The sequence below is a fragment of the Eurosta solidaginis genome, chromosome 3 (genome assembly GCF_040869045.1).
Source record: "Eurosta solidaginis isolate ZX-2024a chromosome 3, ASM4086904v1, whole genome shotgun sequence".
In the NCBI taxonomy this organism is placed as follows: Eukaryota; Metazoa; Arthropoda; class Insecta; order Diptera; family Tephritidae; genus Eurosta; species Eurosta solidaginis.
Window position 1 is genome coordinate 11322791 of NC_090321.1, and position 25042 is coordinate 11347832.

A 25042-nucleotide genomic window follows, 5' to 3' on the forward strand; every position below is an offset into this window, starting at 1 on the left:
TATCGGGAGAGGTGTCAAAAGACGCGACTTGATCCCAGGACCACGAATCCGAAAGCGAAATTTTATTTTTCTTCGGAGATATTTGCAAACAAAATCGAAAATTTTCATGTGGCTGTTGTAATTTTGATGATTTTGTCGTTCCCACAAGAAAAACTGTGGGTAAAAGTGTTTTGCGCGGATATAGTTTTGGTCTCCAAACCGGTGTTGGACCCACACAGGGTAATTTTTTATAAGCGCGGCTGAAGGCCGCCAATGCAGAAAGGTGTTCTGCGCAAAAATACTATGGATCCCACTCCCGGTTTCGGAGCGCTCCGGGGCCATTTTTCGGTTTTTAGAAATATCTTTTCACAGAAATAAAATTCTTAATTTCCGCTTTCGGAATCGTGGTCCTGGGATCAAGACGCGTATTTTGACACCTCTCCCGATATTTTCGGAAGAGTTTTAGCAGTTGTACCCTAAGGTAAACAATTACCCAACTTACGTACGACTAAGCTTCGTCATTTGCTTCGTCGTTACTTTCTGCTGTGATAGTTTCTGGTACCAATATGTACTTCATATTCAGATCTGTTCACCTCAGTGGCATTGTTTGGCATATACATTACTCTATGCGAAGGATATACTTTGCCTAGTAAAATTTTTTCTTTATATGTAGCACGTGAAACGTATGTTTCACCTAATTCCGAATAACCACCAACCACAGCTCCACAGATACATGTCCATTTAAATCGGCCACCCATTTATCTTTGAAATTATTTAGTAACTTGACGTTTTGACTAAAACATTACTGCTATGTGAAGCGTGTGCGACACATTTTGCCGGTGCATAGGCGGCAGGCAATAGATCTTGAAAATAGACACGTGACACATGTTGGATTACCATCTGAATCTGTTCCAGTTTGTATAGCATCAGATAGTTCAGGTGGAGCCAATTGGTACATTTCTACATCCATTTAATTCTAATTCGAAAAGTGGTGTCCACATCGGCATATTGGTATACATATCAGCCGCATCGGAATCATATATGTAATTTCTTATCCAACTCTGACCGTTCTCCGTAGGGTGCACTCGGTTGCGTGTTCATGGTCGTCTACACTCTGGACAATATTTTCGATGATTTAATGCCGCGAACAGGCAACGATTGGGAAATAAATGACCACGGGTTATTGAATATATTCGATCGGTTTTCTCATAGAACTAAAAAAATGGCAAATTGAAATATTTTTGTTGAAAAAATAATGATTTTTTTTGAGAGTTGTCACTAGTTTGAGCTACAGAAAAGTCAACACAAAATAGAATTGGAGAAAAAAGTGATGCTGTTACATACTTTTCCAGGAAAGTTGATTTGTATGGGTTTTACTACAATTTTTCCTCTGAATGAAAAAGCAGTTTCGCAAAGAGGCAAATTGAGTTTGAGAGTGGGAGTTCAAGATGGCGGATTAGAAAGAGAAGCTGCCAACGTCAGTCACCTTGTAATTACATCATGGTTGCAAACATCAACAATTTTACAAAGCGTCAATTTAAACTAATAAAAAAAAAAAATAAAAAAAAAATTTAACTAATAATGAGTGCTAAAATGGTCAGCAAGATTTGGGACCATTTCCAAAGAAGTGAAAATAACAGTGCCATTTGTTTATATTGGGAAAAACCGCTACAAAACAAAGGATCGACATCAAGTCTATGGAGCCACTATCGGTTTTTCCATTTTCAAGAGAATGGTATGGACGCAGGTTTTCTCTCTAAATCTGCGCCAGAATATAAGCCGATAAATAAAATAAATAATAAAAAATAATGATATATAAATCCGGATATCCGGATAGTTTCACAAACGAATATTAACCGGATATTTATGCCGTCCGGATTTTCTCCGCGTCAACGGATATCCGTATGGATATCCGGATATTCGAATATGCGGATAGACCCAGCCCTAATACATGCCAATAACTGAAACTACAATAATACGTAACTTGAGGGTCACAATTATCTACATTCCATCTCAGTTTACAATATGTGAAGAATTAAATAAATTATTTATCCATTTTAAAAACTAATTGTCTGTCATTTCGGCATAGTTGGTGGCTTTGAAGATTTAATAATCCGATGGCCAGGTGCTGAAGGTGAAAGACTAAGTGGAGAGGGCATATCGTGGCGTTTATCTTGTATCGATAAAGGAAGGAATTGTTGTTGACGCTTTTTGCTTAAATTATTAATGTTGTGATTATTTTCACTCTTTCCAAACAATATTGCTAAATGAACGGCGCAAAATAGACCCAAACTCTGAAATTATAAAGGAAAATAGGAAAAGATGTATCAAGAAAATTGTATACCGGGCTCATACAATGATGAACTCGCAATATTTTTAAAATCAGTGTAACTCGTGAAAGCTCGCAATTTTTAAAGATTAAACGTTTTTTAAAAGCTTCCAAAATTAACAGAACTGAATTTAATTAGTTCATAATATTACCAGTTCAGAATTTACTAAACATAATTTTTCTGTTGTACCTACCTGTACAATGGCTATGGTCGCAGATCCTAAAGAAGTAAGTAGTAATCGATATCTAATTTGTTCAGATACAACGGATAAACAACCTCGTTTATAATGAGTATCACATACGGACTCATAAGCATGTTCTGGTCGTGAGCAGCAAGACCAGGGAAGGGAGAGCCTGCGATAGTCCAAGGGTCCATCTACTCCACAGCACTGTAACTGTAAAAAAGTCAAAACAAGGATTATTTTCCAATTAGACATAGATACGTGGCCCGGTTTTCAGTGTTAGCTGAAACTTTAGTTAAAGTTGAACTGAAATAAAATTTTCCAACTTGGCTGCTGCATAGAAATTTACTGCTCATCCTATCTTAATAGACATCCTATAATAAGACACTGTCTTATTTTTTACATGCTTAGGCCCTGTTTCTCATGAGTACTTTAAATTACCGTTAAATTTGGCTACAGTTTAACGGTGCCACTTTGGCCGCTTAATCTAAGATGGACAGCAATGTATTGTAACGAATTTAGATAAATTCCAAACCTTCTGCTAACGTTGGAATCGCTGTTGAGTAAATAACTCCAATATTCAATAATGCATAACGGTCTTTATTAGACTACTTTGAGTGTACTTCACAATAACTCTTGCTTCACAACTAATTGCGTGTTTAAATCAAACTGTTTCCTGATTCCTCAGCTTGCGCTGCTTTTATACTCTCAGTTTTCTCGCTCATCCATTTCTCCTAAGGTCTAGTCATTTCTCAAAACAGTATTCCAGAACAATTGTATCCCTTGCTTGGTTATTAGCTATATACATGTATACCTATTTGTAGTTTATGTCTCTCTTATAGCCATATGCGGGTGTATGCGTGAGTACTACTTCGGCTGATGATTCCATGTGCTTTCGAGTATCTCTTCGTTGCCTTGTATGTACATGCCCAGTCCCACTCTTACATCCTTTTCCACTCCAACTCTCACTCCTACTCCCTCTCGCACTCTTACTCTGACTCTCACTACCACTACAACTCTCACTGCTGCTTTCACTTCAACTCTTACTCCCATTCCGCCTTTCGCTCCCATTCCCTCCCCCCACTCTCCTTACCGAATATCGAACCCTGCTGCACCCGATCAACCGTTTTCATTTTTTTATGTATAAACCACTACAAAACTTTATGAAACTAACTCTATTTTTAAAATTGCATTTATTTTTATACAATATCTATAAGATAAAGATAGATAATTGACTCGTTCTCCCGCCCGAAATTATTCCTCCACTACTCACTACTTACTATTCTCACGGTAAACAGAGGCATTTGTCATATTGTACATACTTTCGCAATGTCGATTTTTCTCTCTTCTACTTGCACCGTCTTTTCTAAACCTCCCTCTTTTTTCTCCCATCTACTTTCTTTTCCTTGCTTCTTCTCCTTCCTACATTTCCTTCGCACTTTCTTAATTTTTATAGCCTACTCCTACTCACATTTTCTTTATTCTCCCTCACTCTCCCTTCTATTTCTTATCTCTGTCCAATTTCTACTCCTTTCTCTTATTTTCCATGTTCGCAAGGCTGTCTAAACAATACTGTTAAAACATTGCATCAGCCTCGGATTCTATACTCTTGTACGGTGCAAAAATCTGGGCGGACACAATGAAATACTGGAAGAAACGAATCACCCTCACATTGGTCGAACTCAGAGGAGCGCTGCGAATAGCTTCGGCACTGTCTCGGCTAGTAGATAATGGCTACCGAAAAGGTCGGATTTTCACTCCGAAGGTATTTCTGCCATGAAAAGCTTCTCTGCGAGAAACCTGCAGATGACGTTCGGAGTTGGCGTAAAAGATGTAGGTCCCGTCCCGCCATTTTGTAGGTGAAATTGAAGGAGCAAGACCCATATTGGAAGAGAAGCTTCGCAAAAAATCTCTTCGGAGCTTATCGCGCCTTTTATTTATTTATTTAATGAGTATCAGCGCTCCGGGTAACTATATATGTATAGTTATAACCAGTTATATAGTCCATTTATACATAAAGGTAACATTTTTTTATCATCTTTTTAAATTTTTTTTAGTTCTTCGAAATACAGTAGAAATTGTTTTTTGTTTTATTGAACCTTGGTTATTTGACATCTAATATGTGAAACTGATACGTCATTATTATGTTCTTGGAAATCTGCATATTTGCCTTGAATGTCCTTTCGAGCTATGAAGTCGTTTTCCGAAACCCTCAAAACATAAGCTACAGATTAAGGGGCGGACTTCCACACCTTTTTTTTTTGTATGGGAGCCTGTTTTGAATTTAAGCAGATTTTTTTTTTATCAGGATCAATATCCAAACAAAGTGGTATTTTCAGGTTTGGTGCAATTTTTGTGAACGATCGATTATTTATGTGTAGTAGCTAAGATTTCAAACATATTTATTGTAAGGATAAAACGAAACGAAGTGACTTTCAGTTTCTGGAGCCATTTTTACCAACTATTCCCTCCTTCAGGAACAGTTCGTAGGATTTCTATATCGATGTATCTAAATGTTTAAATAAAATTATTTACCTGTGATTGCATACGGTTCCATAAATGCAAATTGTCAACCTTTGTCCTAGAAAATTTGTCAAGAAATTCAACAAATGAATCATCTATGAAAATTTCCACAGATGTTGGAAGGCTTTCACGCATTGCCAGCGACCAACCACAGATAAAGAACTGAAAGCAAATGCATCCCACCAGCACCGCTATAAACTATTTATAGATATTGAAAATAATATTATAATTCCAAGTCGTTTATTATAATAATAATTGTATTGAAATTTTTACCGTTCCTAATAGGCATCGCTTTCTCTGGTTTGTGGCTTGACATCCCATCCAACATAAAAGAAATGTTATTGGTCCCAGGCATAACAGTATTGCTGCTGGAGCCCATAATTTATTTTGAACAATGCCGTAATAACCAGAATGACCCCATAACAGAATTGTGCCAACTAATATTTGGGCAGCACCAGTTACCTGAAAATAGTTAATAAGGGTGGTTATAATTTGTTTGACGATTTTTTCGTCAGTTTTTGTCAGGACACTTTATAGCGCTTTTATTCTATCTATTCCATATATTTACTATCATCTACGATTAACCTGCAGAGTTTTGTGTTTTTTATGTTTTTATGATTCTTTGAGCGTCAGTATTTGAGCTTTGCCAATCTGAAAGCGTACACCTCATGTTTTACCCCCAAACGGCTTAAAATATAACCGCGGCACGTATGCCTGTCGTAAGAGGCGACTAAAATATCTAATTGATTTAAGGGATTGTGTAGCGCAATTTATGGTTTCTCGAACTCAATTGTCGACCTCATGGTAAATTAATGGGAGGTCAGGGGCGCTAGGCCCAGCGGGGTGAGTGGCGGAGCCCCTCTATGAAAAAATAATTTTTCTGATGCAAAAACTAGACGCCTCCGGAAAATAAAATATTTAGTTTTGCCGTCTAGGGGGATCCCTCTACCAATTGTTATTTATGTATATTCTCTAAGCTTGGTGCACTAAATTGTACCGGTTTATTTTCTTTCCCTGAGAGGAAATGCAAAAGTTTTCGTCAACGGAACTGGATGGCTGAATTTTCAGAGTATCACATTGTCCATAACTTAGGAGAATGGAAACATACTGCTGACGTCAATGAGATGATTGACGATCTAGAACAATATCTTGAAGTTGCGATGAGTATCTGGGAGGCTTATAATACGAAAACACGGGGTTGACGGTATACGATCGCAGGACGCAACATTTATCTATGTAAACCAATCGTTGAGCACAAAGAGGTGGTTGGGGTAAAAAATTTAGCAGCAGAGATTTTACAGCAACGCTGCTTTAACAAATCAGAGCTTATAGATTTACCTGATGGTAAAAAGAAAACTTTGGCTTATTAGAACTTTATTTTTAAAAAGCTCTGGCTACTATTAGAAACGTGCAGACAAACATGAAATACTCTCTCTTACTTCCTGTCTCCTCTGTATTTTCTAGATTACCTTGATCGTTCATTCAATTTACCTATTCGTTTAATTCTTCTGTACATCTTGCCGATTTTCCTCTTACTCTTCCCGCTCTAGCTCTTAGCCAAGTCTAAAACTCACTACAACTTTTAATCTAACCCTTATTCTTAATCTCCCTGTTAACCTCTTTTTACTACTTTGTCTCAAGCCATTACCCTTATTCTTACATTTATTCTCATTCCCAATCTTTCTCTTGTTTTTTTTTTTACTTTTCCGACTTCTGTCCAATTTCCTCTACTTTTTCTTCCCATTTCTTCTGTTTCCACTTCTCTTTTCTTTCATGTTTCCATTTCCAATATGAAGATATATCGAGTTTGGCTTTTTTTCGCACATTAGGTTACTAAGATTGTAGAAAAGTGGCAAAATAGCACCACAAATTTTCCCTCCTTACTACTTTAAAATTCATGACCGGATTATGAGGACCGTCAAACTTTTGTTGTTGTACTACTGACTTCCCTTCTCTGGTTTTACTGCGTTATGGTTCAGATAATTACAATTGTAGTTCAGAAAATTTCAGTTGAAGTACAGACACTTTCAATGAAAAATTAAGTACTCATACGCCCCGCCCCATGCGGCTTGCTTGTAGGAAAATTATACGAGAAAACAAGTAAGGAAGGCCAAGTTCGGGTTTAACCGAACATTACATACTCAGCTGAGAGCTTTGGAGAAAAAATAAAGGAAAATCACCGTGTAGGAAAATGAACCTAGGGTAACCCTGGAATGTGTTTGTAGGATATGGGCATCAAATTAAAGGTATTAATGAGGGTTTCAAAAGGGAGTGGCCCTTAGGTGTATATGTGAAGGCCTTTTCGAGATATCTACCAACATGTGGACCAGGGTGACCCAGAACATCATCTGTCGGGTACCGCTACTTTATTTATATATGTAATACCACGAACAGTATTCCTGCCAAGATTCCAAGGGCTTTTGATTTTGCCCTGCAGAACTTTTTCATTTTATTCTACTTAATATGGTAGGTGTCACATCCATTTACAATGTTTTTTCTAAAGTTATATTTTGCGTCAAAAAACCAATCCAATCATCATCATGTTTCATCCCTTTTTTCGTATTTGGTATAGAATTATGGCATTTTTTCATTTTTCGAAATTTTGGATATCGACGTGGACGTGGTCATAGTCGGATTTAGCCCATTTTTAATACCAAGATAAAGTGAGTTCAGATAAGTACGTGAACTAAGTTTAGTAAAGATATATCAATTTTTTCTCACGTTATCGTGCCGAGCGGAAGGAAAGACGATCGACTGTGTATAAAAACTGGACCTGGCTTCAACCGATTTCGCCCATTTTCACAAAAAACAGTTATCGTCATAGAATCAATGCCTTTACCAAATTTCACAAGGATTGCTAAATTTTTGTTCGACTTATGGCAGTAAAGTACTCTAGACAAATTAAATGAAAAAGGGCGGAGCCCTTTGTATTTGGTTGCACCATATCATTACTGGAGTTGAATGTTGGCATAATTTACTTATATACTGTAAAGATTTTAAATTTTTTGTTAAAATTTGACTTTGAAAAAAAATTTTTTTTTAAGTGGGCGTGTTCGTCATCCGATTTTGCTAATTTTTAATTAGCGCACATATAGTAATAGGAGCAACGTGCCTGCCAAATTTCATCACGATATCTTCAACGACTGCCAAATTACAGCTTGCAAAACTTTTAAATTACTTTCTTTTGAGAGTGGGCGGTGCCACGCCCATTGTCCAAAATTTTACTAATTTTCTATTCTGCGTCATAAGGTCAACCCATCTACCAAGTTCCATCGCTTTATCCGTCTTTGGTATTTGTCCGATTTCGTTCATTTTAAATAGCGATCTGAGATGAGTGCCCAGGAACTTACATACCAAATTTCATAAAGATACCTCAAAATTTACTCAAGTTATCGTGTTTGCGGACAGTCGGACGGGCGGACAGACATGGCTAAATGAATTTATTTTTTCGGGCAGATCATTTTGATATATAGAAGTCTATATCTATCTCGATTAGTTACGGATTACCGTTATGCGAACAAAATTAATATACTCTGTGAGCTCTGCTCAGCTGAGTATAAAAAATAAATGCCAATAACGGATTTACCATTAAATTCAATTAATTCTATAATATTTTATACTGCATTCTTTTAATGGAGGTACAAAAAACGTTCTGGTTTCTTGGAATCAGAGTATTAATGGCCTTATCAGAGTGAAATCTCTCTCACAATCGCGCAATATGTTGCGTTCAATAGCAATACACTATATTGGAAATTTTGAGAGTGCATTACTTTTTTCGAGGTTAGTGATAGTGCAGCTTTTCTCCACTACGACTAAAAAAATTATTGCAGTCATTTTATTTTTCCACTACCACTCAGCTGAAGAAAAATTTTGTATAATAAGACTTAACTTTGCCTTTGTCTTATATTAAAGGTTATTTATTAGATACAGAGTTGATCCTTATGTGCGATGCCGTCAAGGACAACAAAATAAGAAGTAATAGCATGTGATTTCTGAAGATTTAATCAAATGAAACAACATTTAACAAAAGTATTCATTTTTCTCGTGGGTATGTTTACATATGTACAAACGATGTTTTGGGTGACCTAGGGCAATCCCAGATTGAAAAACGAACGTAGGAAGCATAAACACATGTTATAACGGTACCGAGCCCATCGAGGTTTGATGTATGCGAATGTGTGTGCGTATTCACACGTTCTTATTCGTACGCATCTCGTTTTTCTCTCATACCCTTTGATACAAATTGTGCCCATTTTATCCTTGAAATTAATGCATCCTATTGGTCTCCTTCTTTTCAATACATATTTTTTTCTTCTTCAATATATTACATACCATTAAGAGCACAACGTAGCTGTAAACTAAATATTTAAAACATTTAATTCGCTTCGTTAATGCCATATCAAATGTCAACACTTGCACTGAATAATGCAAAAGTTAGGTGGTAATTCATTTACAAATATACAAAGGAACACGCGAAATAAAGAAATGCAATTATTAATCAACGCAAATAATTGATACACTCATAAATGTGTACATATGTATGCATTAAAATTTAAAAAAATATTAATGTTTTGAACATTTTACATTAAATAACCAATTCTATACTTGCACGATAAAACACAAATTCTGTTTGAGTTGTCTTAGTTATTATGTATAAGAAAACACGACAAGCGAAATCAGTATGATAAACTGTTTGACTTTTCCTATGCTTGTGTTGCTATCACGGTTGCCACTTTTGGTCCATTTGCATCAAAAATGGTCCTTTCCAACCCCATTTGATCCGCTGGTACCTTTTTTCCAATTCTGGTCCTTTTTAGGCTTTAATCAAGATTGTTTGTTTTCACTGAGGAAAAAATGTTCAACACAGCCCACAAAATTTTCCACACCTTCATTAACCCTTATATAACTTATAATTTACCTCAATGTATTTCTTACAAAAAAATTGATGCCAACAAAATGTAGCAGAACAATGGCACTTCACCTAGCAGATAGTTTAGAAAAGTGTTGGATCCTCAAGCAAACCAATTTTCGTTAATTGTTGGTGAAACAAGCGGTAAATGAGAAAATCTTGTTTTGATGGCTAGATATTTCGACCGTTTATCAAAAACTTTTCGTGATTGACTTTTGTCACTAATTGAGCTTAAACAAGTAAGGACGGGAAGACTTCATACCTTCTATGAATGGGGCTAAGCAATAATCTTATCCCATTCGTAATCTCCAAATAATCGGCTATATAAGATAAGAAATATATAGTGAACAGATGTACATACCTAAACGATTTTTAAGATAAATAAAAAATAAAAAATAGGTAGGTACTTCGTGTGAGGATGCAAAGTTCCACGTTTTTTGTGGTCTGCATGTAAAAACTATGACTACGAATCACGTATTTCAGAATATATGACGTAAACGTAAGTATTTGATGAAATTTGAAGTTTCCAGCCGTAAAAAAGAGGCAAAATGACAGTTTGTATGGGGTATATAATATATATACCACCGATCGCTATGATTTTTTCAGACAACAATATATGCTATATACGTAAGCATTCGTTGAAACTTGAAGACTCTAGCTCTTAAAATGGGGCATTAATTACGAAAAGTTTCTTATCTGAACAATCGGTTGTGGTAGATATATACTATATATACGATTGATCTCATCCATTTTTTCAAACAATAATATGTGCAATAACGAAAGCATATGGTGAAGTTTGAAGCTTAAATCTGATAAATTGAGGAAGATATGACAAAAATCCTCTTTTTCTGAAAAATCGGTTGTATGGAGGATATATGCTATAGTGGTCCGATCCGGTTCCGACAAATGTCTAATCGGACACCTAAATACACCCGATCACCAAATTTTATCAAGATATCTCAAAGATTGAGGGACTAGTTTGCATACAAACAGAGACAGCCGGACATGGCTAAATCAACTCAACTCTTCATCCTGATTATTTCGATATACTTAATGGTGGGTCTATCTATTTTCCTTTAAGGACTTACAATTTTGAGATTCGTGCCAAAGTTAATATACCATTTCATTTTCATGAAGGGTATAAAAAGTTGTAAATGCACGTACATCTCAAAGTAATTTGACGGAGTTGTCCACTGATGAAGACATTCTTGTATTGAAAACTAAATAAATTAATGAGACTAATTTGTTTTATATTATGTGCACTTACCACTGTTTTACGTTCAAGTTATGCGATGATATGCTTCGATAGGTAATGAGAGTTTTTAAATTTTTCTCACACACCACAAAGCAAATTGATAAGTTTTAGGAATTCCAAGGTTATTATGTTCCTGACACTGCGATGTGGCTATATTTTCTATTTTCGTGTGTGGAAGTTAATAGCATTTCTGCCATACAACCGTCAATCAATATCAGATACAGAATTAAAAGTTTCTATATATTTCCGACCTGCGCTAAAGAGTTCAATCAGAAAAATTTAGTCTGCTGATATGATTCCATCAATATGAGTAATTTTAGCTGCAATGATTATATCAACATATTGGATATTTAAAAAATAACAGTGTAGATAATTTAGAATACTAAGTATCTTAACCCAAGAAATCTTTTTATTGTAAGTAAGGCATGAATATTTTTGGAAAGCGATAACTTACCAAATGCTCAACGTAGATATGATATAAACGCTTTGTACCAAATTATTTCCGTTGGAGAGCAGAATCCCAGAAACTTTAATAATGACATTGTTAATAATAACTAATTTATCGTACCTCGTCAAATGGAAATTCCACCATTACTACACAGTTCAAACTTTTAAGACTTTTCAATAGTGAATCTGAGGACTGTGGCTAGATTCAATTAATGTGAGTTTTGAAATGTACATTTTTCTCTAACACAAATTACATGGAAATAATGTACATTTCAAAACCCGCACTAACTGAATCTAGGGCATAGATGGGAAAATTGAAGCGTGAGGGTGCACTGGTAAACGGAAGAATAAAGAATTAAATTTAAAAAAAGTGGAGCCAGCTGTTGGAAACATTTTGTTTAACTTTTTGTCTGATTTTTTAATAAATTTAATACAACCGAGCCATGGATAAGTTTAGTTTAAAAATACAATTTTTATGTAAATAAAACAGAACTAGTTCGACACAGGTTTGCTCTAATGTTTTTCATTAAAACAATTATTTATATAAGGCTTTGTGACTTTGTACTTTACCACAACCTGAAATCAAAGATTTTACAAAGAACTCGACTTATTCGTGAATTGCCGAATTGTTTGTAAGCCAATTAAAACTACACAAATTTGGTCTATTTCTTTGGGATTTGGTCCTTTTTTTTCGATGAATTTTGGTCCCAAATGAAAACATGGTGTGTCAACCGTGGTGGCTATACTTCAATTTTACCCAATTTGCATATTGAAAATTAGTCCCAATAAACATTTTTGTTGAAACTGAATTTTAGAAGATTTGAGAGCTAAAATTATTTTCAAATACCAAAAAAAGTTTGCTTATAATATACGCGGATGTTGTAAAACTATGGTACACTTATTGTTCTACCGAAACGGGTTGCTTAGATCATCTTCATGCCGTTTTGGACTCGTTCCAATACTGTTGCACAACAAATTTACTTCTAGTAAATTGCTCTAAATGTAAGGACACGATATTTGACCGAATGAAGACAGTTTTGAAACTTTATATACTAGATGGTACCAGATCCAGAAAAAAATGTAACAGTCAAATACAACAACTTTAACTGGTTTTTAAGTAATAATATTCTAGTTTTTTTAGGTGCAAAATTTTATAAAATTTTATAGAACTAATAATACTGGCTATTCATTTTTTTTTTGTGAATTTTAAACTAAAATAATCCTCTGCTTAGCTGTTGATAGCACTACAATGACTTGTACAGCTTTATCAATTTTGAATTTACTTTTCCACGTTCCGTATTGCAATACTCACCTATTTAACCTGAGATATAGCTGCTAATTTATTGTTTAATATGCCGGCAATATTTTTCCTTTAAAAAAAATCCAGACACGATAACGTATAAGAATGGATTGGATTCGTGAACTTTTTAACCCTAAAATCTCACAAAGTGCTGTCTCGATTGGTGCATTCCAACAACGTTGGTTAACAACATCCTGTAACGAATTTTGGGGAATTGCGATTATTCCAAACCTTCTGCTAACGTTCGAATCGCTAAACTGTTGAATAAATAACTCCAATATTCAATAATGCAAAATGGTTATTATACTACTTTGAAAGTACTTCACAATAACACTTATACTTCACAACCATTAGCGTGCTTAAATCAAAACTGATTAGTCATGCCTCAGCTTGCGCCGCTTTTATACTCTCCGTTTCCTAGTTCAACCATTTCTGCTAAAGTCTAGTAATTTCGTGAACTTCATGCTTGGTTACCAACCATATACATGTATATTTGTAGTTTGTAGCTATATGCGTGTGTATATGTGAGTACTACGTCGGCTGATGATGTTTGTGAGTATCTCTACGCTGCCTTGTATGCATGTGTGTAAATGATGATTGATTTGTTTACGTACATACGAATGGCTGCTTAGTATCGGCTTAGTGACGATAGTATCGCTTAGTGATACTAATATTTGTCACAATACATTATCACGAGATGCTGACCGAAATCGTATGTACGAGGTGTGTTCAGAAAATAACGGGAATTTTTGTAATTTCGCGTGTTTGGAGTGTCCAACTGTCAAACATTTTTTTATAATGTTGATACACATGTCCCTGAAGTATGATAAATAAAAATTTTGAACTGAATTTTTTGTTTACTTTGTTAGTGACAGCTGCTAAGTTTAGACGTATTTTTATGAGGTCGGCGATTTTCGTTTGTTAAAAAAAATGGATTATATCAAATTTTGCGTAAGGTTAGGTTAGGTTGAACTGGCCGGTCCATGAGGACCTCACATAGACTGAATGAGTCCGTTGTGTTACCAGAAGTTTGTTTTAACGACGAAACTGGAAACCCCTATCAAAAGCCAGGACCTAGGTTATGAAATAGTTCCATTCTCTTGGCAAATACTAGAAGCTTCCTGGGACTTAAGCGACTTGCTGCGTCTAGATCTTACAGCTGTATCACTCTCAATACCTGGAGTCTTAGCCTGGCAAGCGCAGGGCGCGAGCACAGAACGTGCTCGATCGTTTACTCCTCCAACCCGCACTTCCTAAATATACTATCACTTTCCTACCTTTGATAGGAAAGCTACACGAGCAGTTCTCTAAGAGTGCGGTACATGATTTAGTATTATGCACCCACCGAATATTATTTTAAGCCAATCCACGACCGCTCTACTTGAAACTTGTAGCATGGCCGGGAATATACCATCCGGGTCCGCCGATTTAAACTTAGAAAATGTCTTCGCTGCGCATTCGATCTTGGTATTGCTCACCAAGCCCGGCACTACTCGCTCCGTAATCGAAGTCTGAGTTTTGTCTGCTAGCTCTTCTAAACCATCTCCCGATGGGAAATGTGTATCGAAAAGCACCTCAAGGAATTCCTCACTATTAAGTGACCATTCCTCGTTCTCTTTCTTTATAAGTCCCTGGACTATGTTTCCCCTAGCTAGGACTTTTTTCAACCATGCTGTTTCGCTGAACAGAAACTTCCATTAGATTCTCCAGGGCGAAGAGCATCTCATGGGAATTTTGCGTAAAAAATGAAATAAAGCGCAACAAAGTGTGAAATGTTAACAAAGGCCTACGGAGAGTCTGCAATGAGTAAAACAGTGGCGGTATTCTGGATCAAAGGGGCCGAAAAAGGCTCGACAAGTGCGGATTTTCATGACTTTTGCACCACGATAAGGCACCTGCTCACACTTCATTGCTTGTTCGTGAATTTTTGGCAATACTGTAACGATGCCCCAGCCTCCATATTCGTCAGACATACCTCCGTGTGACTTTTCTATTTCCAAAAATAAAGAGAACCTTGAAAGTCCGTCGTTTTAAAAGCGCATAGCTGAAAGAGCTGAAAGCTATCCCAAAGATCGAGTTTGAGAAGTGTTTCGAGGATTGAAAGAAGCGCTGGCACAAGTGCATAATATCTAATGAGGACTATTTTGAAATATTTTTTTCAAAAAACCAAAGTTTCAGTCGTTATTTTCTGAACACACCTCGTATTCCGGCAGTAAATTTTGGTTTTTCTTTTTGGGATTTGGGATTTATGGCAATGGTCTATGACCATAGTGACAGGTACAAAATCAAAATAGTCTTTATACTCGTAAATTGTCGTTTCGTTTCACATGTTTCTCCATTATTCACAATAGCTCTGTTATTCACAGTACTTTCGTTATTCAATTATATATAAATTCCGTTATTTCTCGTAGCAATGTTAATTTTTTGGTTTTTAAATGGCACCACGCTGGGCACAAAATCAGTAATATGTATTTCAAAAATTTTTGTCCCTCAATGTTGGGAGGACAAAAGCTATCCTTAAGACAGGCCCAATGATGCTCTACCAATCCCAAACTCCCAAGTTAACATACAAGGCAGGGTCAAGCCATCCCTCCAGAATGTTTTTTGTTTCCAGGTTAACCAAACCGAGCCTAGAAATATTTTTAGCTGTGCTGTGGATAGCTGACGCTTCCTGGTTGATACCCAAAATAAAAATAGTTTCGTTGGTCAGGCATCGAGTTGATTGGAGGTGCCATTTATATTATGGAAAACTCCGACGCGGCCTTTAAAATGAATATTTCTGTTGTTATAAATATTTTTTTAGAAATTCCAATTCAACAACTTAAAATCTCTATTAAGATTGTTCTTTTAGAAGAACAAATTCAATTTAATTTTTAGTAATAAGTAATCGTTGCTGAGAAATCTGAACCTTTTCCAATTTACCCATAGCGCTCCGCAGTGTCCATTGAAACTCAGCTATTATTCAACAAGCAACAAATTTGCGTGAAAGTTTCATTTAACATCGCCCTTCAAAATGCTAACTGGGCTCTCTCAAGCACGTGCACACACACACACACACATGTGTTGAGGAAACTTATTTGTCGCCGCAGTTCCTTCAAGTTTGTTATATTATCTATAACTTGGGTGCAAATGACGATTTAAGTCAACAATTAAGGGAGGAATAGTGCCCCATTTTTAATGAGATATACAAAAACATGAATTAAATGTATGTATAAGCGACAGCTAGTGCTCTTACTTACTACACCGAGGTCCAATATTTATATCCTGTGGCAATAAGCATAGAACAAATGTGATTTTTAGAACAGTGGCTACCGTATGATTTTCACCTAAAAAAGCTTCTTAGTAGGCAAAAAACGAAAAAATCCGTTTTGACAATTTTTCACTCCTATGCCGATTTTGATGGGGCTTATATTCAAAAATGGCATTATGGAGTTATATGCTCCACATTCCTCCAGTTCTCTCTGTTAGGAATGTTGATGTCATGTTGGTTTCTGATAAGCCTATAGAGGTACAGAAATCTAGTTAAAACTCGCAATTGGAGGCTTTTCTAATTAAGCATTGTTACTTTTTTCATTTAAGGATATGCATATGTACATATCGCTTCCCCGGTTCAATAATGACGCAAATGTCAATTTTAAAGTTTCGAGATAACGCGCACAAAAGCTTTAAAGAGTACTTATCTTTGCTGTGTATAAATTTTATAATTGTATTACAAATAGTTTCTGCGCTAGACCACTTGCGTCGTTATTGCATTTGCACATTTCTCTAGTTGATGCAAATATTGAAACTTGCTTCACCAAAACTTAATATTTTACAATTGCATCATTATTAAACCGGGGAAGCGATATGATGAATTTCATATCAAAACCGATATGCATTGAACCCGACCACTTCAGATTTTGATGAAATTTTGCATACAGGTACACTTTACCCATACAAACACAACCTAATTTTTAGAAATTGCATTTTTGAAAAATTGTGGGCGTGGCAAGGTGTCATAGTTGTGAAAAATTACGGTAATAGATACTTTTGAGCTGTGATAACTATCCATTGGAAAGGTATTCTAATCGAAATCGTACACTGAGCAAATTTTTATTACACTGAAAAGCAGTTTTTTTTTTTTTTTTAACGCTTGATTTTTTTAATTTTTTCCAAGTGTAATTTTCAAAAAAATGTTTTTTCAGCGTAATAAAAATTCTTACAGTACACGCATTCGAAAGCCTATTTAAATACCTTTCTAATGATACCAAGACCTTGAAAACCGGTTGAGCCATTCCGTGGTTATCACAGCTCAAAAGTACTATGATATCAAAATATAGAGAGATGAATTTACCTAAAAAATTTTATAAAAAAAAGAAAATAGCTCCATTTTAGTTTTTGGATATGTTGTATATATTAAATAGACCTTTCTAATAAAAATATATTTTATTTTAAAACACTTGACCTTTGAATTTTTTTCCAAGTTTAAAATTTTATTTTTGAAACAAAAAATGTTCGGTGTAATAAAACTTTTTCACAGTGTATATATTCGAAATCTGATTCGAATACCTTTCCAATGGTACCAAGATCTTTGAAATCGGTTGAGTCATTCCGTAGTTATCACAGCTCAAAAATACCTATTACCGTCATTTTTCACGCATTTTTCACAACTTTGACACCTTGTTAAGCCCACAATTTCAAAATGCAATTTCTAAAAATGAGGTTGTGTTTGCATAGGTAAATTGTACCTGTATGCAAAATTTCATCAAAATCTGATGAGGTCGGGTTCAAAATATGCCTTTTTTTATAGATTTTGATATGAAATTTATCATATACGAAAATTTATATTGACTGCCATGACGTATGAGTAACATTTTTACTTGTGATGAAAAAAAAGTACAACATGGAGTCCAACCTACAGCCTCCAAAATTAATGTAAATATTGTTATTATGAAAAGCGTATTTGCCTTTCACTTTCAAGGTCACAGAATCGTTTTCTCGGAGCGTATAGCATCGGAAGTGAAAATTCTTCAGAAAACTTTGCACTTCTCAAACAAAGTCGGAAATCCGAGAAGGAAAAAGTTGTCGGCGCCCTATAAAAACGTCGAAACTAGAATTTTTCCCAAGATTTTTTCCAAATTTATCTTCGATTTACACTTTTGCAATGTGGCAAAAAATCAAATGGTTGTAAATTATTGACCAAAATAACGACACGCGGATTTCTTTACAATGATTACAAAAACAAAGCTTGCATTTTCAAGTTATAAGTTAAAATTTATTTCTTTATAGGATTTTGTTGGTTGTAACATCTTTGTACAGTATCTGGTTATATATTTACATGAAATATAAATAAAATAAAAAAAATCAGAATAAATTAAGGAAAAATGAAATAAAATAAAATAAAATAAAATGAAACGAAATAGAAGAAAATAAAATAAAATATATCAGAATAAATTGAAATAAAATATAAAAAATAAAATTAAATAAAAACGATTTGTAGCAGACGAGTTATCGGCTTAACTATGAATTTTTTTTTTAGCTTTTTCGGCCTAATCAGTTTTAGTGCAAATAAAACAAGTTTATTCCTCCTTGTAACGCGACGTTTCGCATTACCCTTGGCTTTTTCAAGGGTAGATCTGTATTAAATTTTTTTCCAGCTTGTTATCGAAAAACTATCGATTTATCGGCGAAAATTTATCGATATGTTATTAAAATGTTATCGATTTTTTATCGGAGTATTGCCAATTCCTATCGAAATGTTATTCATTTTTTATCAGAAAGTTATAGATTACTCACGGAAATTTTATTGGTATGTTGTCAAAGTATATCATTTTGCTGTCGGAAGCTTATAGATTTGTTACCGGAGTGTTACTCATTTGTTATTGGCGTGTTATCGATTTGTCATCGAAAAGTTGTCGATTTCTAATAGAAGTGTTATCAATTTTTATACCCAGCTGTACTTGATTAGAAAACGGTTGGTTGTACAGGTATAAAGGAATCGATATAGACTTCCATATATCAAAATCATTAGTATTGAAAAATATTTATTGGGCCATGTCCGTCCGTCCGTCTGTCCGTATGTCCGTTAACACGCTAACTTGAGTAAGTATTGAGATATCTTCACAAAATTTAGTACACGAGCTTATCTGAACCCAGAATAGATTGGTATTGAAAATGAGCGAAATCGGATGATAACCACGCCCACTTTTTCTATATATAACATTTTGGAAAACACAAGAAACCTGATTATTTAGTAAATAATACACTTAGAATATTGACGTGTGGACTGATATTGAGACTCTTGATAAAATTTGTCAATTTTTTTTAAATGGGCGTGGCGCCGCCCACTTGTGATAAAATCAATTTTACAAATATCATTAATCATAAATCAAAAATCGTTAAACCTACCGGTACAAAATTCGGCAGAGAGGTTGCCTTTACTATAAGGAATTTTTCGAAGAGGTTAAGGACCACGCCTACTTTTATATAAAAGAGTTTTAAAAGGGTCGTGGACGAATAAAATAAGCTATATCTTCGCAAAAAAGAGCTTTATATCAATTGTATTTCATTTCCCAAGTGGATTTATAACAATACATAGGAAAAACTTCAAATTTAAAAAAATTGGCGTGGCACCGCCCCTTTTATGACTAAGCAATTTTCTATGTTTTGGGAGCCATAACTCGAAGAAAAATTAGTTCAGAATAGAACCATATGAATGTATATGTATTATTGCGCAGCCTTGTAACAATAGCCGTGTTTTTTAACACGCGCGTATACGTTTCGTTTGCGCGTGTAAAAAAACGCGTATCTTCGCTTAGATAATGTTTAGGAGACCCATCTAGCGGCTGTGGTTAAACAACTAGCTACAGCAACAGGGTGTACCGAAAAGCGGAGACGCAACGCTCTGATGGCCATAGGGTATAACATATAGCTGAATCAGTTGCGATGAATAGTGGACACACATAGAATACATAGAATTAGTGTAGAGGGTGACACAAAGACACATATTCAGTTACATCTGAGTATAATGCGTATTGAAATTTAGTAGGACAAAATTTATGCGCAGCAATTTCAGAGGTGTATTTATAGTTTGTCCCTTAGCAGTCAATATAAAGTTTAAGCGTAAAAGGATATACGCGTGTTAAAAAACACGGCTACTATTAAGCACACAAAACAAACAACCACAGCAGCTCAAGTGTACAGCTGGGTGTGTAATGTTCGGTTTCACCCGCTTATTTTAATCGAACTTTAGAAGTACTTGGTACTTACGCCTTTTTTTAATCTTCACAATTTAAGAAATTCAATCCAAAGCAACATTGTTAACTCGCTATTGATCACAGCTATTGCTTTTTCAAATCACACGAATAGGTTTTTTTGCCACTTTTCTTGTACATACGGAGTCATGGATTCATCATCAATGTTTTTTTTATCTTTTCTATTTGGATGATGATTTCACTTGATGCCGATAATAGCATCATTGTTGCTGCAAACTTCGGTAAAAGTTTAAAATATAAACAAATTCGTACGCAAAGTGATTGGCGCTTGCTTTAAGGCAGCAAAGCTTGTTGATACTGGGCGCTTTCATCGAATACAACTGTTGAGTGATTACTTTCTGAACGCACTGTTAAGTATTTTTGATCCACTCAACGGTTGGAATTTTACGTCAAATAATATACAAAATAATACACAAAACTAGCCAAACGGCTGACTTTTGTTTACACTTTTTCCTTGCACTTAACTGAGACGCGAAGCTTAAGTTATCATGGAGAAAACGAAAATTTCGATAACTTATAAATAAGACATGTATATTGGAACAATTTTCCGTCATCCCTTGTCAAATTTGGTTTCGAGACAAACCGGTTTCGGCGTTGTGCCATCATCAGTGTCAATTTTTGTTCTGATCCGTTGTTGTCGTTTGTCCTGTATTTATAGTTCGTAGGTATATGAGCAGGTATTGTCAAATTTGATGCTTGTGTATATTTAGTTATGTGTATGTGTTATTCAGAACCGAGAGTGGTTTTTACTAATCGATTTGTGTGGCTGACTGAAGCAGGTAAATTTAATTTTAGTAGTTTGACCTTTTTTGTGGGTTTGTTGTTTTAGTGCGTTAATTGTTTTGTGTTTATTTGTTGTTGTGTGTTTTTGTCTGTTGTACCTGTGTGATTACTTTGTTTCTTGTAAACAAGTTTTAAAGGCTCGAATATTATGTCAGAAATTGTGTTTATCTGTTAGTGTATTATTCTACCGTCGAATGTTTTCTGTTTGTATATTTCCATGTTTTCGAGTACGTTGAGACGTCGGCCTTTTGCTTGTATGCGAAGAACACTAACTGTTTTATCTATGTTTGCTGGGGAACATTCATTTTCGACCATGTGATTCGCGAAGTTAGACTGGTATAATGTTTGGATTCCGTGTTTTTTTGTTGTAATCTCTAATATGCTCTCTGAACCTCGTTCTTATTTGCCTTCCTGTTTGTCCTATGTAACTATGTTGGCATCCGCAGGTAAGCTTGTATACGCCGTGGCTGCTAAACAGATCCGTTGAGTTAGTGTTAGTTCTTAGTTTTCGCCCTAGATTGTTGGATGTTTTCAACGCTGTGTTAATGTTGTATTTTATATTTATATGTTATTTTCCAGTATATATCATAGTCGTCCAGATGTTATTTTCGTTTTCATTATTTCTTTTTGGTTCTCCATGCGTCCTTCTGAGCTTATCAAATAGTCCTTTTTTATATCCGTTGTTTGCAGCAATGTTATATATGACTTCAAGCTCTCTGTTATATGTCTGTTGTGTAAGAGGTGGAAAATCGTTCCAATATACATCATTTATCCACCCTGTCGGAAAATCAACAAAACAATATAAATAAGTCACTGACTGAAGATTATGAAAACGGCCCTTAAATTGTTGGTTATGAATACACGTTTTTGTCTTAATATTATGTTGAAGTGCTGGAAACATGGAAACATGTTTGCAACGTATCACAAAATATTACTCTTTTACGTTGCGCCTATACCATGATTTTTGTATGATCCTTAGTACAAATAAATACACATAATATATGTATGTATGTATGTGCAGTTTGTGCTCGTACAATAATTATTTTTGAGTGGTGCGAAATCTCGTATGTTTTTCTTAAGATGTGACTCATTCAAAACGATGACGATACATTTCGTGTGCAGACATTCTCTCGCACTATTTACATACCTATATATGTATGTAAACATAAAATTTAATAAGTGCCATATGATTTAAAAATATTCATAGGTATGTAGATTAAATAATTTAAATAATATAAGCATATATTTATATGTATATTTTTTAGCGTATGTATGTACTGCTTTAAGTTCCCTACAAAAAAAAAAGAGCTATTTTCACCATTCGATTTTAAAATTAAATATATTTACTCTTTTCAGTGTGTCACGGGCTAGGGAGGGTACCCCGTCTGACCTTCTGAGCAAGATCCCAGCTTCTTTTAACCCCGCTTAGAGCTCACAAGACTACTGCCATCGCTACTATACACATAGCTTATGTCAAGCACCAGTCTCTGCCCTTGTCTTATCCTCGTCTTTCTAGCACCAGTCAACATCTGCACCGTTTGCACCATTTTATCAGGGCAGCTCCTGCCTCGGACAATACCACTTTCGTAGCTTTTATGAACTCACCAACGGTACTCCGACGGGAGCTTGTTTTGCACCGCGCTGCCAAGCCAACAAGACCCTGGGGACACTCAAATCACGACATAAACTTGCGTATCGGACAGCTTGTGGATAAGCACGAGCGTGCGAAATGGCAGCAACACCTTGACCTCTCTGCCTGTGTTGGTAAGACATGCTCAAACATAAAGTCCCTATGAAGAAGCATAACGAGCAAATATCCATCGCCTTTTGTAAAGTGCTGTCGTATACGAAGAAATACGAGAGTTATTTCTGGCGGCAATACGTAATTCATTCCTTGGTTGACAAATCCTACTAGCCCTTACCACTGATAATTCATACAACCCGCACCGCTCTAATGGAACATTTATTTAGGCTGGGTGCGAGTTCGCCTAAATTTTAGGTACCTAAACTATTATTCCACTGGTACTTTCCAGCACTGCAACAATTTAGGAAAAATTGTAAAAACTGGGAGAGTTCATTTGACAACTTAAATTGTTTGTTTATGCTAAACAAAAAACCAAAAAAATCATTAAATTACATATTTCAAAATTTTTCTACATTTATGCAAGTTTCCGCAGCAAACCCTAAGGGTAATCAAAGGAATATGGCAGAAATAGCAGCTGACTCAAGGTAATCGTGTGGCTGGGCGAAGTTTCCGCAGCAAAGCCTAAGGGTAATCAAAGGAATATGGCAGAAATAGCAGACTCAAGGTAATCGTGTGGCTGGGCGAAGAAGAGCTTATTTGTGAGGGCTTTCACGACACAAGATAGTGGATGTACAACTTATAGGTACTATTTACACTGGACTTATAACCATTAGCATATTTTTGGCCTTTGAGTCAGGTCAGTTATATTCGCAGTGTTCTCCAAATTATTTTGCTAGGGGGAAAAAGTATCTTCGTCATATCATCTAATACCAACACTTCACTAGCCATGAGATACAACCACTAATCGGCATTTTGTTTGTCCAAAAGTTCATTTTATTCGTTTTTTTTTTTAAATAAGCAAAAATTGTTTGACATAACAATTTAGGTTGAAATGCTGAAAAAAAATCTAAATTTTTTCTTTTCACTGCCTTACCGGCATTTTCCAGTGATTTAGGTTTTTTCTCAATTTAGGTCGTAATTTAGGCAAACTCGCACACAGCCTTAATACATTGGCGGATCGCGAGCTTGGCTGTGGGGGAAATGGTATCAAAAAGTTTTATAAATTTTGTTTTATTTATATAAATTGCCATACATCCTGAAATGCCAAAATTTTGTGCCTACTGCTATTTTCATGCTCAAGAAAAATGCAAAGTTTTTCTTGAATGTTTGCTTTTGATTGCGTACAGCGCTTAATAATACCAAAATGTAAGCTTTCGATTTCAAAGTATTTTCGAAAGTATGTATGTATTCTGTTTTTAAATAATTTCAGGGCCGCGGAGAGGGGAGGGGGGACCGCCAGGGCAATTGCCCTGCGGCCCGGAAGGTTTTTGGGGGCCCGGCAAGGCAAAGCAGTATTGACAGTACTCTAACTAGGATTTCATAGATACATACATATTTTGTTGCTACAACAAATTGTTTTAAAATTGAAAATCACTTAACTAAAATCATAAGCACCCGATCAAATACTATGGGGCATAGTCATAGTCGAAATAAAATGTGATTGTAAGTTAGATACTCCATACTACTCTAAAAAAAACGGAGAAAAAGTAAAGCGTGATTGGCTCGTTTGGAGTGCAAAAAAGAAGCGCTTTTTTGTTTTCCATGCCGGATTTTCAGCAAAGTTTCCGAAAATACCCGATCAGCTTTGACAAAATCTTCAAGTTATTCTAAAGAAGAAGGTTGGAAGAGGTCACACGACAAAATTCTGAACATGAAAGTAGTAAAAATTATAAAAATTGCTATATAGAGTGGCACCAATATGAAATGAGAATCCGAAATGCAAGATCAGTGGATTTTCTCTTAGCGGAAACCCTTAAAAATGAAGCAGCTCGGTGGAGAGAGATACTTTGCAGAATTCTTGATGTTGTTTTATTTCTTGGAGAAAAAGGATTGGCATTTAGAGGGGATAATTCATTGATCGGAAATCCAAAAAATGGGAACTTTCTTTTTATTTTGGAACTGATCAGCAATTACGACCCCCTATTGCATGAACATTTGGAGAAGGTGAGGGAATCTCAAACGAAAAAGAATCGTCTCCAAGCACATTATTTGTCTGATGGAATACAAAATGAGTTCATAGAAATCTGTGCAAGTCAAGTAATTAAGAAAGATAGAAGGCGAGAGAAAGTCCGTCAAGTATTACACAGTAATAGTGGATGCAACCCCTGATTCGGCGCAGAGTGAACAGACTGTTTTTATATTGCGTTATGTTTTATTAGACAGGGACTCCGGAAAATGGAAAATCCAAGAACGCTTCTTAGAGTTTGTCGATTGTAACGCAAAAACCGGGGAAGCTATGGCTGAGCTGATTCGCAGCACTATAATAAAGCATAATATT

General features: G+C 35.5%; 1 protein-coding gene and 1 pseudogene across 1 annotated transcript; both read right to left on the reverse strand.

Moving 5' to 3' along the window:
* Positions 1 to 487: 487 nt before the first annotated feature.
* On the reverse strand, positions 488 to 1481 carry LOC137245843 (uncharacterized; annotated as a pseudogene).
* A 473-nt stretch (positions 1482 to 1954) lies between these two features.
* On the reverse strand, positions 1955 to 9676 carry TM4SF (Transmembrane 4 superfamily). Its single transcript, XM_067770766.1, has 5 exons — positions 9346 to 9676; positions 5287 to 5475; positions 5026 to 5211; positions 2503 to 2703; positions 1955 to 2273 (listed from the first exon to the last, which is right to left on the reverse strand). The coding sequence occupies exons 1-5, from the start codon at positions 9409 to 9411 to the stop codon at positions 2055 to 2057; spliced, it is 861 nt and encodes a 286-aa protein (XP_067626867.1). The 5' UTR covers positions 9412 to 9676; the 3' UTR covers positions 1955 to 2054.
* Between the last annotated feature and the right edge of the window lie 15366 nt (positions 9677 to 25042).